At 39.3% G+C, this 17,656-nt stretch overlaps 1 protein-coding gene across 4 annotated transcripts in view; it reads left to right on the forward strand.

Moving 5' to 3' along the window:
* The window catches only part of TSHZ2 (teashirt zinc finger homeobox 2), a 221,635-nt gene that overhangs the window by 123,005 nt on the left and 80,974 nt on the right, over positions 1 to 17,656 (forward strand). For 2 of the 4 annotated variants that reach the window (XM_035344213.1, XM_035344211.1), the window contains exon 2: positions 6,779 to 9,857. In XM_035344213.1, coding sequence (XP_035200104.1) covers positions 6,779 to 9,849 — 3,071 coding nt within the window. In that variant the 3' untranslated portion in view covers positions 9,850 to 9,857. Of the gene's footprint in view, positions 1 to 6,778; positions 9,858 to 13,547; positions 14,665 to 17,656 lie in introns of those variants that run through there. The other 2 variants (XM_035344212.1, XM_035344215.1) reach the window with 2 other exon arrangements.

Below are 17,656 nucleotides of genomic sequence, written 5' to 3' on the forward strand. Positions count from 1 at the left end.
GAACCTAGGATAATGAAAGAGGAAAAACATAATTTGAAACATGGGTTTTAAATGAGGTAATCTATAAATTTAGAAAGCCATGATGCTGTTTTCCACAACAATAAATAGGACAGGAGAACACTGAAGAAAGGCGGAGAGAGAGACAAAACTTACAGACTTTCGTTTTCTTAGGTAAAGTGATTTATAGTGGTGCAATTAAAATGACTAACGAGGAAAATATATTTACTGCTACTCTGTTTCTCTAATTGTCCAGGACAAAACTGCGTTTTGGAAAGCACCCTTTGTGTCTAGTAACAATTGCATGCAATCCATATTGGTGTCGAGGTGTCGCAATGACTCCCTGGTATGTGCCTAAAACCTTGCCCAGGGAGGCCAGGGCGAGGATTTCCCAGGCGGATGTGCCAGCCGAGGCCAGGCGGTGGGTCTTGTGTTTGTGCACAGCAAGTGGCCATGAAGGTACAGCGCTTTGCATTCAAATTATGCTAGGAGTCATAATTTTCATAACAAGCAGATTTGGTGAAATTACAATCTGGAGAATATCAAACACATTCAGCTGATTGAAATAATAAAATCGCAAGTTCCAAGGCTCTGTAGAGAATAGCAAACAAAGATGCTTTTAACCAAAAGCAAATTATTCACTTACACTGTAAAGCCTTCATGTGAGGGACCTGAAATGTTGGCTCAGTGCGTGGTTCTATCCATTTCTGGAGCAGCCAGCACCCGGCCACTCAGACTGGCTGACCGCAGGGCAAGGCAAGGCAAGTAGGGCTGAAGATGCTTTTTTAATCAGTGCAATCACTGACTATGCAAACAACTTCGTCCTTGAGAAATTTTCCAAGAAAATCTCCACAGTCATTCTCTCCTCTCTATGGACTCTCAGTTCAGCAGAATGCATCAGCTCACCTCCTTTTTTTTTTTTTTTTTTTTTTTTTTTTTTTTTTTTCCAGCCTTCCTTTTATTTGTTTCTTTTCTTGTCTTATTATTGGTTTTGCTTCACGTTTACTGGTAGCTCGCAAGCCAGTTCACTGCACATATGCTTCCAGCCACTGATCATTTTCATTTGTCTCATGACTGCGTAGGATGCGATGTACAAAAGACATAATCTTTTCTCCTTTGTGCTGCTAAAAGTCCCACTGAAGCTAGTGGGTATTTTGCCTTCTTAACTAGTAGGAAATTGGACATTTAATAGAAAACTTTATAATACAACTCTAATTAGAGTACAACAAAATGGAAGCCCCAGATTGTTTCATTTCAGCCTCATATATAAATAATTGTTATGGCTCCATGGAGTTGACTTTGTGTGTTAAAATTCAGTTATGGCAGAAGCCACTCCAAGAGGGGCTGGAGCTGTATTTCCATGCTCCTCATCGGCAGTGCTTTACAAGCACATTGCCACAGAGGTTGTTTCTATCCTCCAGCAGTTGATGCTAGTGCAACTCTTTTCCGCCTCTGCTAGAGATGCAAATTCATGCCCAAGCTGTTTTAACTACTTTACAAAAAGAGTTCTAAAAGAGTTCTAAAAAAAAAAAAAAAAAAAGGAGGCAAAATAAATAAATAAAAAGTAATAGAGGCAAAAGGTGCAAATAATTTCCTGTTCTCCAAAATAGTTAGCAGACTTCCCAGAACAGAGGTAGTTGAGCATGTTCAACATTGTCTGAAGTCTGAGAAAAGTTTAAAACCTTCCTCGGGATGCTGAAGCACAGGGCTTTAGGAATAAACCTCACACTGCCAGGACATTTAGACCAGAGGACAGACTCATTTCATCTCTGACACCCATGATTCAGAGACAGTCTCTCTGCTCCCTCCACGGTGAGAATGGTAACCGGTAACCTTTCTCTGTGTTTTCTTTCCATATGACAGAACTTAGCAGGAAGTTAGGTCCTTGGTACAGAAATTTGTAACATAGTCTAAAATATTCTGAAATTATACAATTCACTCTTGTATCAGAAATTTCATGTTTTGAGAGTTCTTTCTGTGGAATTCCGTCACATTTCCAGACTGCTGCATTGCTTTTAGTCCTGTTAAATTCCAAAATGCCTTTGATATAAGAGTTATGCAGTAGAGTAGGGATTTTTTCCCCTTCGGTTGCCAATTTATCTCTTCAGTTGATTTTCAAACTGTGATGAATCTACAGCAATGAACTTCTACAAAGAGCCAGGTTAAGATTTGTCTTTGAGTAGCTAATGTAGTTAGACATTTTTGAGAAAAAGGAATGAGAAGTGGTCATTATCCATTATCTGCATGAAATATTTCAGAGAAAGAAACAGCTTTTGCCAAACACAAAAAGATGTTTGAGTTGAAGCCAGACAAGAAGGAAACAAGATCACCTTATAGCACTGTGAGATTGCTCTACTAATGATGTTATTTCAAGTGACTGGAATATATATATGAAGAAGTGCAGATGGTGCATGGGTTTTACATGGATTAGCAGTGTTGTTCTGGACAATGATTCACTGTCCCTTCTCTTGGCAGAAAATAAATTTTCCAGTCTTGGAAAGAAACATATATATATATATAAATGTTTCTTTATGTGGAAAAAGAGCAAATTTGATTGAAAATAACATCCACTGGTGGAAAAGTTAACAGTAAAATTGAACACTTTAAAAAAGAAAGACGTGTTCACACTCTAAAGTTTAAGTTCAGAAGTGACGTATAACGTGGTGCAAATTATGGCGACCCTGGGGTGCAAGGACCTAAAGTCAGTTTTGGGTTCAACATCACTGGGAGCTTGGCTCAGGGCTGCCTACATAGTATGGTCAAGATTTCAAGGTAAACGTGTTAGAGTTTTAGACACATAATTTAAAAAAAAAAAAAAAATGCAGGTGTATTAACTGGACCTGTTTTCTTCTAGATACTGTGTAGAAATATTCTAGAAATATTTAGGAAAATGTTCTCTTTTGAAGAATAAAGAATCGGCTGTTTACTGCACCCCTTGTCCTAGAGAAGCAGATTGCTTCAGTTACAGTGAATCCAGTCGCAAAGGCATGATGGGAAGTAATAAAAAAAAGTTAAAGCATTTTAGAATTGTATTTATGATTATTATCCGTACGATAATATTATCCTTACTTATGTCATGATCTTGACATACCCTGTCTTGGGATCAATCAGCACTAAAACCAAATACTGTATTTCCATTTAGGAAGCCAGAAATTGCTTCCAGTCTATGTTCTGAAGCTCCTGGGCTTTGTCCAGGCTTCAAGATGGTGAAATTTCAGTCTCTTGCTTCTTTGGGACTGCACATTGCACATCTCCCATCTCTGACTGGGCCTGTTTAATATTGGTGGGAAAAATTCTCAGATGGGAAAAAGAGGAAGCAGTCATCTGGTTACAGAGTTTGGATTTCTTTTACATATATATATATATATATTTTCCATAAGACAGCTATATATGATCAGCTCAGAGGTTTGGAATGTCAGAATAAGCCTGGGGGAGAACTGGTGGGAAGAGAACAGGTCACTCAACAATTTATTATATGGACATCAGTATGACATGCAAAATTTATGCTTCTTATTACAGACACTGCACTTAAAGCATGTGGGTGCACAGACTTAAGACACCCTTTATATAAGGCTTATAAAATAAATAATGCAAAGTTCAGTTACATTAATGTTATTTCTGTTAAATAGCTACATTAATTCATATCAATCTTTACATGCAATGAAATCTTACTAAAAACACTATTGGAAGGACATATGCATTTCTTGTACCCTAGGTTCTCTGCACAGAAGGGGTCTCCACAATCCTTAAAATGCCCACAGCAACTTAAATCATTTAGATAAACAGGAATGATCTTACAAATAGGACACTGAAATGCACTTTCAATGCTGCCCAGAGCCCTTAGATGTTATTAAAATGGACCTGACTGACGGTTTTGTGAAATTTTGACAACGCTTTCTAAAAAGTTATTTTACTGCTATCATAAGATTGTGTCTGAATGTTATGCAGAAAAAAAAAAAAAAAAAAAAAAAAAAAGAGAGGATTTCTCAGCACGAGTTACTCTTCTGTAAAGGTTATAGTAAACATGTCAATGCCTAATTAAGCAGAAAATTTTATCTGTATTGTGGGGGATGTGCAGCTGTCTGGTACTTCTGTTTTTTTCTACTAAATCCTTTTAGGACAAAGGATATGGTGGAGAAGAAACTGTTCTATGTATCATCCAAAGGAAAAAAAAAATACCGTCTGGTGAAAAATGGGTTAATAATATTCAAAGAGTTGGTGCTGAAATGGAGAATCAAATTTGTGCTGACCCAAAACTGTGTGAATGCTATTTGTTGTCTGTTTTGTCTGATTCCTTCATTGAATTCCCTCCTTATTTTTGTTTTGCTGGGTGTAATATGCTTGGCACTGTGATACATCCTGGCAAGGGGCCAGTGCTGCTACCTACGCTGTGCAGTATCTCTAACACCGCGAGAACCATGTCAGTCCTGCTCATCAGTTCATGCTGCTTGTTTAACAAGGTTACTGCTCGTGACGTGCAGGAGTTTTGCCGCCTCCATGTCCCTCCGTTCTCCATGTCCCCCTGAAAAGCATTTGAGCTCAGAAAGGGATACATGGAAAGCATTATCTAGTTATCAGGGAAGACATTTAGGGCAGTGAGATAAATATTTTATTCCTAGTATTATCTTTACTGCCTGATCATCTGTAAATGGGGCTACTGATATTTGCTGTACCCCAACATACTGCTAAAAGACTTATTGGTTTAATACTTAACGCGACATTTAATGTTATCTTCTTTGCTGGAAGCATCTCCTGAAGGGCATAGCATTCCTCCCACTATATGATCATTATTTCATCATGTCCAGGTCCTTTGCTCTTAGCCGCTGCTGCTACCTATACCTCTGGTTGTGAAGCTGCCTGGAGTAAGTCAAGCCCAGCTCTAAGCTGTTGGGATCTGTGCAGGTCCTAAAACTATGGGAATGGTGTAGGAAGGATGGTTTGCGTGGGTTTCGTAGCACATACACAGAGAGAGCCATTGTTTCCCTCTTTGTATACTGCAGGTTAATCCTGGAAACAATTCCTCCACTTGTGGTTCATTTCTTTGGCTTCACCATAAAATCTCATTAGCAGGGGTCAGATACATTCCTAGTTCTTCTTAAATGCAAATAGATTGGAAAACTGAAAGACAGATGACAAAAATGTGAAAGGCCTCTTCTGTATGTTAACAAAAATATTTCTAGCTTTTCTGCCCCTCCATTTGGATTTGCTATAAAGATATAATTTGCACAAGATTACCAAATTCAGCATGGCAAAATAAGCCAGGTTCTAAAAAGCCAATAATTGGCTTTTCTCAGAAGTTGGAAGGAACTGGATTTTAAACAAGTAACACTTTTACGTTCATTTTCCTTGTTCTTTCTGAGCTTTTAACGTTATGATTTAAAGTCTTACTTCACTATTACAACTAGCAGAGTTTTATTTTATTTTTGCCTTCTTATTTTTAAGGGCAGCTCTGACTGGGGGGTTTTGGAGTTATGGTTTTACAAAATTACCTGACACAAAAAGCTAGGCCTTCGGCATGCAGAGCAAAGTACCCCTGCCGTGCAATCACAAGGGTTAGCACCACGGTGTTGGTTCCTACCTGAAAGAGCACATCAAAGTATATCCTACAAAGACCTGTGCTTCTGAAATCAGCGCTTGGTTTTGATGAGTAGTTGTCTGTAACAGTGAATTGTTTCAATGGCTGCTTGCACTGCGTGTAACAGCTTTGCAGTGGTTGTTAAAAATGTTACACAAGAGTCTTGCGAAAAAATGTCGGAACCAGTTCTTCTGCTCCATCCCTTCTGGGAGTGAATTGTTGGTTGTGATGGGTTGATGGGAATTTATAGTGACTGCAATGGAGATGATTCACCATTAAACATCCCCTTTTCTGATTCTTCAGTCTATTTCTACCTAGGTTATCTCCCATAACTTCAATAGAACTATTACTGATATAGGGCCAGGGAAAAAAAAAAAAAAAGAAAAAAGAAAAAAAAAGAATTCCTTAATTAATTTTAAAATTTACAACTCTTACAGTATCGAGTTCGTCTGGTTAATTAAATAGTTCATTTGTCAAAGAAAATCATTCTGGATTTATTCTACTTTTCCAATTTTATAGTTAACTTTGGTCTACCTCTGTCACATCCTAATACTCCTCTGTAACTTCCAAGGGTTCTTGCCCCTGGCACATATGCATGTGTTTTTATCAAAGCACGATTTGCTTTTATGGCACACAGTACATTATTTTTACAAACAAAAGAGTTCCACTTAAGCCTATTAGTGCTTTCAAATGTTGTATTTTGACATATAAATTATTTGTGTACATTCTAAAGTGCTTTTTTTAGGTGATCAAATGGCAAAAGATTACTGTACCTAGATGATTCTATGAACCAGGAAGATTATGGCAGTTATTTTTCTTCTATTTCTTGCCAATTCTACCCTTCCTTTCACTGAGGCTAAAAACAATTTGATAGAATTGAAGCTTTTAGAATAAACTTTAAATTCTTACATATGAATTTTCCAACTGTCCCATTACAGGACAGTTAGAATTATAGTCCCATGACAGGAAAATTATTAACTCAGAATCTCTGGCAGTTATAAAGATTTATGATCATCTGCCAATAAAATGCAGCAACCTTCACAAAAAGAGACATCATTTGGCTTTTTTTCACTTCCAGAAGTAACAAGCAGTAAAGTTGTAGATTAAAATGAAGTCCAGTAAAGAAAACACAGAGTGAAACTAGAAATCTTGAACTGTAGTATTCTCCTTTAGCAAGTTATTTCATATATTGACATTACATTTCAGGTTATGTCCAAGAGGAAGATTTAAAAGAAGAAGAAGATATAAAGGAGGAGGAAGAAGATGATGATGACAACAATTCAACTGCTCACCTCCAGGGCAGCAATGACACTGGCACGGATGAGGAACACGATGTGGGTCCTGAGCAGAAAGGGAACTTTAGTTACCAGAATTCCCCTGTCAGTCATATATCTAACCAGGATGCAGAAAATGAATCACTACTAAGCGATGGTAGTGACCACGTGACAGATATTAAAAGCGTTTGCTCTAGAGAGCCACAGGATCCAAAAACCAGCGCCCATCCCAAAGCCCAGAATGAAGCACACAATTGCATGGATAAAATGACAGCGGTCTATGCCAACATCCTGTCAGACTCTTATTGGACAGGCTTAGGGCTGGGTTTCAAGTTGTCTAACTCTGAAAAGAGGAGTTGTGACAACAGAAATGGAGGGAACAAAGCTGATTTTGATTGGCACCAAGACGCACTGTCAAAAAGCTTACAACAGAATTTACCTTCCAGACCTGTCTCAAAACCCAACCTGTTCAGCTCCGTCCAACTCTACAGGCAGAGCAGCAAAATGTGTGGAACTGTTTTCACAGGCGCCAGCAGGTTTCGGTGCCGGCAGTGCAGCGCTGCATATGACACGCTGGTCGAACTAACAGTTCATATGAATGAAACAGGTCACTACCAAGATGACAACCACAAAAAGGACAAGCACAGACCTACCAGCTACTCAAAGCCTCGAAAAAGGGCTTTCCAGGACATGGACAAGGAAGATGCACAAAAAGTTCTGAAGTGTATGTTCTGTGGTGACTCCTTTGATTCCCTTCAAGATCTGAGCGTTCATATGATAAAAACAAAACATTACCAAAAAGTGCCTTTGAAGGAGCCGGTACCAACCATTTCTTCAAAAATGGTCACTCCAGCAAAGAAACGTGTGTTTGATGTTAACAGGCCTTGTTCCCCTGATTCCACAACGGGGTCTTTCTCAGATTCTTTTTCTCCGCAGAAGAATGCGAACCTGCAGTTATCATCTAACAACCGCTATGGCTACCAGAATGGCGCCAGCTATACTTGGCAGTTTGAGGCCTGTAAATCCCAGATTTTGAAGTGTATGGAGTGTGGAAGCTCCCATGACACCTTGCAGCAGCTCACGACCCACATGATGGTTACTGGCCATTTCTTGAAAGTCACAAGTTCAGCTTCAAAGAAAGGAAAGCAACTTGTTCTGGATCCTTTAGCTGTGGAAAAAATGCAATCACTGTCTGAAGCACCAGCCAATGACAGCCCGGTTTCAAAATCAAACAGTAAATCATCTGCAGAATGCATAGCTCCCACGTCCGAAATAAAAAAAGAAATTAAAAAAGATAAAACTGATGATGCAAACAAAGATGAGAAAGCAGTAAAAACTGAAGAGTATGAAGACAGTCTTCAGAAACCACTGGATCCCACAATGAAATACCAGTACCTCAGAGAAGAAGATTTAGAAGATGGTTCAAAGGGTGGTGGGGACATTTTAAAGTCTTTGGAGAACACTGTCACAACAGCCATCAATAAAGCTCAGAATGGAGCGCCCAGCTGGAGTGCATACCCCAGCATCCATGCGGCTTATCAGCTCTCAGAGGGGGCTAAGCCATCTTTGCCTGTGGGTTCCCAAGTACTGCAAATCAGGCCAACTATCACCAATAAGTTGAGGCCCATAGCTCCAAAGTGGAAGGTCATGCCTCTGGTGCCTATCTCAGCAAATGTGGCCCAGTGCACTCAAGTGAAGAAGGAAACTGATGACAAGGAGGAAGTACAAAAGGACTATGCTAAAGATGGCATCCAAGCGGAGCCTGCCTCACTCAGTCAGAGTGAAAGAGAACCTCCCCTCAAATCTGAAGTCTCCGTGGAGCCAAAAAAGACGGAACCATGCCCCTTGAAAGAAGAAGACAAAATTAAAGAGGACAGTGGAAAAGAAAAAACAGTCCTCAAGGAACCAACAGCAGCTTCTCTTAGCAATGGTTGTGCTGCTGCCAACCATTCATCTGAGCTGCCTTGTGTCAACCCTCTCAGTGCCCTGCAGTCAGTACTGAATAATCATTTGGGCAAAGCAACAGAGCCTTTACGGCCCCAGTCCAATTCCAGCCCCAGCTCTAGCACAATTTCTATGTTCCACAAATCTAATCTAAATATGATGGAGAAGCCAGTTTTATCTCCTACTCCAACCCCACCAAAGCCTGCAAGTGTGTCCAGGCACTATTTGTTTGAAAACAATGATCAGCCTATTGACCTGACCAAATCTAAAGGCAAGAAAGCTGAGTCAGCTCAAGCACAATCCTGTACTTCTCCTCCTCAAAAACATGCTCTGTCTGACATTGCTGACATGGTCAAAGTTCTTCCCAAAGCTACTACACCAAAACCTGCTGCATCTTCAAGGATCCCATCTATGAAATTGGAAATAGATGTCCGACGCTTTGAGGATGTCTCAACAGAAGTCTCCACTCTGCATAAAAGGAAGGGCAGACAGTCAAACTGGAACCCTCAGCATCTTCTCATTTTGCAGGCTCAATTTGCTTCCAGCCTCTTCCAGACATCCGAAGGTAAATATTTATTATCAGATCTAGGCCCGCAGGAGCGTATGCAGATTTCAAAATTTACTGGACTGTCAATGACCACCATCAGCCATTGGTTGGCAAACGTCAAGTACCAACTTAGGAAAACCGGAGGAACAAAGTTTTTGAAAAACATGGACAAAGGGCATCCAGTCTTTTATTGCAGCGACTGTGCATCTCAGTTTCGAACCCCATCTACTTACATTAGCCACTTAGAATCTCATCTAGGTTTCCAAATGAAAGACATGAACAAGCTGGCTGTGGAGCAGCAAACCAAGGTAGAGCAAGAAATCTCCAGAGTTTCAGTTCAAAGATCTCCTGAAACAATAGCTGGAGAAGAGGACACAGACTCTAAGTTCAAATGTAAGTTGTGCTGTCGGACATTTGCGAGCAAACATGCAGTAAAACTTCATCTAAGCAAAACACACAGCAAGTCACCAGAACACCATTCACAATTTGTAGCAGAAGTGGAAGAAGAATAACTCTTAAGGTATGCATGCTCTATAGCGAGTTTTGATTTCATCCTTGTAAGGAGGCCTCTTAAAACATTCGTACTTTATGAAATGTAGGAAAACACTATAAAATGCATAATGTACTGCTGCTTCATTAATCTAATTGCATGTACACATTCATTTTATAATGTTTTCAGGAAGAGAGCTTGATAAATGCAGAACTACATTGCCCCATACAGAAAAGTTACTTCTTATTAATATATTCAAAATAGCTGTTTTCCCAGTTCTCACTCTCTTCTTTTGTTTCTAAGAATTAATAGCTTTCACATCCTATGCACTTCAATGTGGAATGCAACAAGTAAATGCTACTCTTTGCAATGAGAATGGAAAAATAAAAAAAATAAAAAAAAATGAAAAAAAGCACTGAAAACCAAAAGATTACAACCTTCAGTGCTAACATACCGGTAAATCTGATTTTGATGGGGGAAAAGAAGACAATTCAAATGTCAAATTAGCAAAATAATATATAGTCCAAGTTCCTCACACACTCAAACCCAACCTGAAGAATCTACTAATAATTGAAAAGTTTATGTCCAGAACTTTGGTTATTCTTTCAACAATGTTTGGATATTCAGTTTTGTAAAATATTTTAATATTTTACACCTACTTAAACATTTACTATTGTGAGTGGCCTTTTTTGTAGCATCAGTTTAACCTTTCTCTCCATCATGTCTCTGCTCGTTCCTTTTTTAATCTTGAAGATGTGTGATTATATTTTGTTTCATGTTGGTGGGCATGTCAATCCAGGAACGTCACTGACTTCGGTGCAAGTTTTCCTATAGCCTGGGAGGGAGGGGGTAGACGCTTAATGGAGGAAACTGCTAGATTTTTTACAAGGTTAATATTTCAAAGACCTGTTAATAGGATACTTTTACATTACTGTTGTTTTTGTTTTTGTTTTTGTTTTTTCTGAAAGATACACCAAACGAAGTACTGCCACAATCAATGTTTATAATATGTAATGTAATATTCAGATTACACACAATTTTTGCATTTTTAATTTTGCTTGATTCACAAACTTGAATCTTCTTGATTTAAATAAATATGCAGACATCAACTAAAAGTCCAAATAGAAGTTTTCTGTTCTAACACGTTTATTTCCAGCAAGGCTCCGTTAGTCATTCCCAGCAATTTCACCAGCAAACTCAGGCTCTGCTTCTGTTCGCAGAATAATCATGTGCAGATTCAGATTTTCTCCAACATGTTCATTACTTAGATAACATTTGGAAAATGAATTCATCAGACAGTCAAAATTAAAGATGTGTTGTGAATTGTCACTTACGCCAGCTGCTATTGTGGCTATTCTCTGGCTAATCGAGGGTGCAAGCACTTTGAGGATGAATACCCATTTGTGTGAAGATTTCACATTTGTTTGCTGCAAATATTCAGGAAGCTTTAAGAAACACTTTCGGTGTACAGAGCCAGCACAAGGACTATACATCACTTAAGCTTTGATAAAAAGGCTACTTTTGAATAATTTAAACCACTAATCAAAGGGTTACTTTGGGATGGGTAATAGAAGCTATTACTATAGAGTATAACGCCAGTATTCAAGTGCAGTAAGATTTAAGTTTTGCATACATCTTGTATGTACTGTCTGTATGTGACTGGATTTATCCCTTCTGCATATTTTAGCCAGCAAAATACAGTCTAACTCAAAGGGAGTTTATTTTCTCAATAATGCTAATATCCTTAAATTTGGCATTTTTAACCCAACATTAGAACCCAGTACAAAAATAGCAAATAAATGTTCCTTGTTTATCTGATAATAACTGATTTTCTGCCTAACAATTCTATAACCCTTCAAAATCAATATACCTGCCAAAATATCAGAAAATTACAAGAGATTGGTTGGGAAAAATGTACCATATTTCATTTCCTTCCTCACCAGTTAACGATTATTAAGACTTTGACATTCATAGTTTTCACACAAGAGATATCAGAGCAAACCAATAATTTGGGTACTATCAAACAAAAGCTATCTGCCAAATATATTAATAAAACAGCTATTTTGGCATATTCATGGCTTAATACCTGACAAATGTTTCAGATTTGGTCTTTAAAGCACCATGTTATTATGAAGAGGCAAACCAAACACCCACCTTTATAAACATGTTACTATTCCTCAGGATTTGGGGAAGAAGTACAAAGAAAAAAAAAATCTCAGAGGGAAAAGAAAAAATGGTTTCTGCATTGTAATAACCTCCACAGACACATCACGGGTATTATTCAGGTGATATGTGACTACATAAATAAGGTACTGTCCTTCCTGCCTTTGGGTACCCAGAAATTGCTGTCCTTTTAATACTCATCCATTTCTAATTTATATCAAGATGTAGGTTGTATCTTACCTTTGAAAAAATATATCTAAATTGCAATGACAGAGTGATAGCACTGTTATCTGGAACTATAATTTTAGTTGGTATGCATGATAGCACAAATTGTATGAAATGATGGGGTATTTTGGATAGCATTGTAAAGATTTTATTACAGTTTTGGAGCTGTAAGCCCACCTAAGTTCTGACTGTGTTAAAAGTGTGGAGGGCAGAGTTTATTCATATGGTTTCTTCCTGAGATCTACAAGGAGACTAAATCAAATAACAGAGATTTTCAGGGTTTACTTATTCATACCATGTTATTTTTAGGATTCAGTATGCATTTGAACAAAAACATAGAGAAGAGCACAGTATTTAGAAACAAAAAATATAAAGCATACTGAGATTCTTAAAATGTACACATGCATCTGCATTCACTTCTAGGCAATATTGTAGTGGAATAGAAATAAAAGTAGAGAAAATATATGGAAATAAATGGAAATAAAACAGTGGAAAGTGTACTCAGTAGAGAAATACTTTAACTACTTTATATATTTTAATGAAATATACTATTAAAAGTTATTTTTAAATGTTGACTATCATTAAAATATGAATGAATAATCGGTATTAGTACTGTAGAAAAATGTATTATGTATATGGTTTTATTTTTAAGACCTCTGTGAGCCTGTTTATCAGAAATTCACTATAAATTCTTCTTAAATGTAAGACATATCTGTTTTATATTCATCTTTGGTGTTTTCATGAATTCCTTTATCTGATACGGGCTTAGTAATATAATGTAAAATCTTGTGTAATATGCAACAATCAGATGTCTCTATTCTCATTCATTTAACCTGCTACAAAACTGTTTTTATTGCTGTTCTTCAAAGACAACCCATGAACATTAGGGAACATGGCTTTAATCCATTTTAATTTGTATGTTGACTTATACCTTTGAGGAGCAGTTATTCATACTTTTTTTCATTTGAATTAGAATTGTTAACTTGTTCCAAGAAGAAAAGACAATGCAAAATTTTATTTCTCACTTTAAAGTCAGGTGATGGGGTTCGCTATAAACTGGTTAGTAACCGAGTCTCTCTCTGGTCTTATCTATGACTTTTTATAGAAATAAGTCTCTATAGAGTTAAATTTACCAACTTGATTGGAGAGATTTCTTTTTAAAAGACCCTGATAAGTAAACAAACAGCTACCTGAAATGAACTAATTTGAAAGTAAGGCTGCTGCAAAACAAAAAAATGAGTCATAATGATAAACAGTTTTTCTGTTTCCTCCTTTGTCTTTTTTTAACCATCAAGTTTAAAGCTTCTACAGTGCTTTTTTTCTACTTTATAGGAGACAACTGACATTCTGTGGTAAATGGAAGAAAGAGCAGAGCAGAACTGAAAATCCTCTAATGCACTGACACTAACTTGCCCTCTATTGTTGAAAATGAGCAGGCAATCATGATTGTTCATCAAATGGCTCCTAATGCAGTTAAAGCATTCAGCTATAATTTCTCCTTGCATTTATAATTACTGTCATAGACTGCACACCTCAGTGAGCAGATTAAAGCTATAAACTATTTAGCCGTAGCTTTAAGATGAGGAACTTGATTTGTCTGGCAGCAGTTATTTGTTAGAGAGCTTGACACTTCACATAAAAATGACTCAACTTGATGAAGAACAATGCAGTTTAAGCAATGCAGTGATTTTAAATCAGTCATTATACCACGCCCTGTAAGAATTGCAAAGCAATTTGTTAAATGATATATAGGACACGTAGATAACTGTATGTGTTAAGTATACCAAAATAGAAGATTTTTTTCGTCTGTGGATTTTATTTTCTCATCTCCTCTGAAACAGTAGGAGCTGCGCTGAACATCACGTTCTGCTATTAGCCAATATTGGTGGTACATAGGCAAGGCCAATTGCATGAATTAGTTGTCCAAAACCATATTTTAGAGAATTTAGCTTGCTCTTCATGTTTCACTTCTTCTTAGTAGAAAACCTTAAAAACTGAGAGACCCTCTCAGAAGAATCAAACATGCTGGGACTGCAGCTATGTCCACCATGACATTGTAAGCTGAATTTACCAACTGAACTGCTCAAGGGTTCTGCTCACCATGTCATCAGCCAGAAAGAGAGGGTTCACCACAATGAAAGCCTTGATTATCTGGTTGAACGGGACTTTTCTAACACCCTACCTGAAAATGGAAAAAAAAAAAAAAAATCTGCATGGATGTCTCATTTTAAAACAGACTTTTGTTGGGATAAACTGGGTAAAATTGCTGAGCACCAGAAAAGGGAGAAGATGAGGCAGTGCATTAGGAAGAGGAACAAGCTGTCCTTTCCTGTGGTGGAGGAGAGATGCAGAGCCCGTCCTCAGCAAGGGCCTACCTCCAAGCCATCACTCCTCCCTCAAAATAATTGTGTTCCAGTGAAGCCTCAGTCCCCCTCATCCTTTGAAATTTCTCAGTTTCCACAAAACACTAGATCATGACTTTTTCTATTTAACATTTTCAAACCTTCAGACTTTGCATGGATAAAGTTTCTTCAGTCTAGCGCTATCCATTGTAGAACCTGTAACACTCTGTTCTTGGCTTCCCTGAGAGCAGGGTCAGGCCAGAGCAGAGGGCATCAGCACAGATATATCAGTGCAGGTTTACTTCCTTTTTATGAATACTACAGGTTACTATGAAGATCAGTATTATTTAACATTGCATTAGGTCAACCAATATTGTTTCTAGGCTCTGTATAAGCATACTGCAAATGACAGTTCCTAACCCCCAAAGGCAGGAATTCTTCAAATCGCAAAGAAAAAGCAACTTTTAAGCATTTTGACCAGATCTTAACTGACCTTGAATAGCACCTACCACTTCAAGCATTCACTATTCATAAGGATATCAAAATCGTACCTTCTCCTCGCTGCATCTGATATTATTAAATGCTACAGCCTTCATAATATATAGCAGAACACTTTTACCCAGTGAAATTTCAAAGGGAGAGTATTTGAGTCTTATACATTTTACACCTCAGCAACCAAGTAGCAAAGATCAATAACAAAAGGAAAAGACATGAGCAGCATCCAGCCCTCAAAAGCACCTTTCAATAAAAATAATGCAATTTAGCAGGATGATCACTCTGTGCAAATATGATGGAGCACAGATGGAAAATGAGGAAAATTATAGATATGACTTCATGAGAGGAGGAAAGGAGGAAGAGATTTTTCACTATTTATTGGGATAATGAACAGATAATTCATGATTATTAAGCTGTAGTCTTCAGGCCTTATTCTTCCTCTCCTGGGTTCAGAGCTGGGTCTCTGTGCATCTAGGCAGGGTCCATTGATGGGGAAAGGTCTGGCCTTTTTGCTAGTTTTCGTACAGCAATGAAGTCATGCAGGATTTACACCAGCACAGATGCCACTCAGGATCCTTTCTGCAAGAAGAGAAATGAGGTAGAAGAAGCCACGCACAGCACAGAGCTTATTTCTTAACTGTGATGGTGTTTTTCAAGAGCATCTCACCTTTGGGAAAGGGGCAGCAGATCCTGGGTTTCCAGCCTGTGATAAGGACTCTAACATCAAGACACTTCACCAGGTAGAAAAACCACGGCCCCTGGGAGAACCAAGGGGACTGAGACTCTGTCCTGCCACCTTCCCACGTCTGGAGGTTTGTGCATCCCAAGAGCATTAATTGACTGAGCCCTGGAAGGTGGGAGATGGCAGGAAAGGTTCCCTGTGCTCAGTTCTACAAGAGGGGTCCTGCTCTGGGGCACAGCATTGGCTCTGTTGGTTCTGGACACATGGGAAGGATGCAGGGCACAGCAGAGACCAAGAGGGGGGCAGAAACAGAGGAAATGGTGGCAGCTTGCTGGGGCAGAGGAAAGGAGGGAGATGGGGGAAGGAGGGGACTTATTCCTTGTAGGAAATTTACACATTCCCTTTATTAAAACAAAACAATTCCTCCTCCCCTCCAAAATCCCTCCCTGGAAGCACTCAGCGCCAGCTCTTCTGCCAAGGGTCAGCACATGCAGGAGTGGGGGAGGCAAGGATGGGGGAGTGGAGGAGGTTGTCATGTCTAATGAATACCCTGAATGTATCGAGATATATATTTTTTTCATTTCAGAAAAGGTTCCATTAAGAGGGAGACAGCCCTAACATGTGCTTTGGCCCCTCATCAGATTTATGAGTATTTGCTCTGCTCTTTAATAGGAAACTCTGCAGCAACTGCCACCTTGCCTGCTCTCCCTGAGATACACAGTGGCTTCTCGGGGAAATGCACTTCATTATTAATGTGAATTTGTACGTTTTTATGACACTGCTTGGGGGAAGGGGCAGGCAGAGATTTCCTGGTGATATATGCTCATTTCTAACCATTTATTGTCCTAGACAATCGAAGAACAATGATAAACATTGTTATAGAGAGTGGAGGGTGCCAAAATGACATTTTTGAAGGGAAAGGAGAGGTGACTGGAGTGGTTTTCATGTGGTTGCTCCCTCCACTCCACCTCCTCGAGCAACTGCGTCAGATCAAGCGACAGAGTGCGCTGGCAGCTGCTGCCTCCCCTCGCCTGCTCAGCCCAGCAAAGACCATTTGCTCAGTGTTTTGCTACAGCAGAGTGGGTACAGAGGAGTTTGTCCTTTGGGAAGCCTGTGCTGCAGAGGATCACAAGCCTAGGAGTGAATGAAATGTTCAGAATCCCCATGACCCCTTACCCCAGCAGTTTCTTTCTGATTTATTATTGAGCGACCTGGCATTGAAACCCTGTGCATGCAGTAGCAGCTGCAAGGCATCAAATCAGGCCAGGAAGAGAAAGGCGAGGATGTGGTTTGCCAGAGCATTCTCAGCATCCTCTGGTTTCCCTTTCTCCTGCCAGGCCCATCTGTGATTCACACAGCCACCCAAGAGCTCCAGGAGGGGATGAAAACGGTGGGTTCGGGATGCACTGGAGAACCAAAACATTTCAGCCCTCAAGCTCACCTGAAAAAAAAATATATCAGTAAGGCCACGACCTCCATGTCATCCTGCTTCTCCTGCCTTTCCCAGCAGTGCTCTGCACAGGCTGGTGAAGGTCAAGGTCAGGTTCTGCTGCCTGTGCTGTGCAGTCCCTCAGGCTCCAAAAGCCGAGGTGCTTGCGGGAGCCTCCCCCTTCCCCAGTGGCACAGCCTCTCCCTGCACCACTAGCAGCCTGAGCTTCTGTGCCATCGAGCTCATAGCCTCCAGCTACAAGTGAACAACTGCCTTCGCTTGGTGCTCGCATTCTATTCCCTAGCCCTAAGCACGCACAGTCCTTTGTACCAGGAGGTGTGCGACAGCTGAACACTGCTCACGTTTTCTTTATGAAGCTTTTTCTGCTCTCCTCTTAAAGCTGAAGAGTAGTGAGGAAGAATGTCAGAATGGCCCTACAGGATTGGGTCAAAAGCCCACCCTTTTCCACCCTATCTCTGACCATGACCACAAG

This window comes from Oxyura jamaicensis, chromosome 20 (genome assembly GCF_011077185.1).
Source record: "Oxyura jamaicensis isolate SHBP4307 breed ruddy duck chromosome 20, BPBGC_Ojam_1.0, whole genome shotgun sequence".
Classification (NCBI taxonomy): Eukaryota; Metazoa; Chordata; class Aves; order Anseriformes; family Anatidae; genus Oxyura; species Oxyura jamaicensis.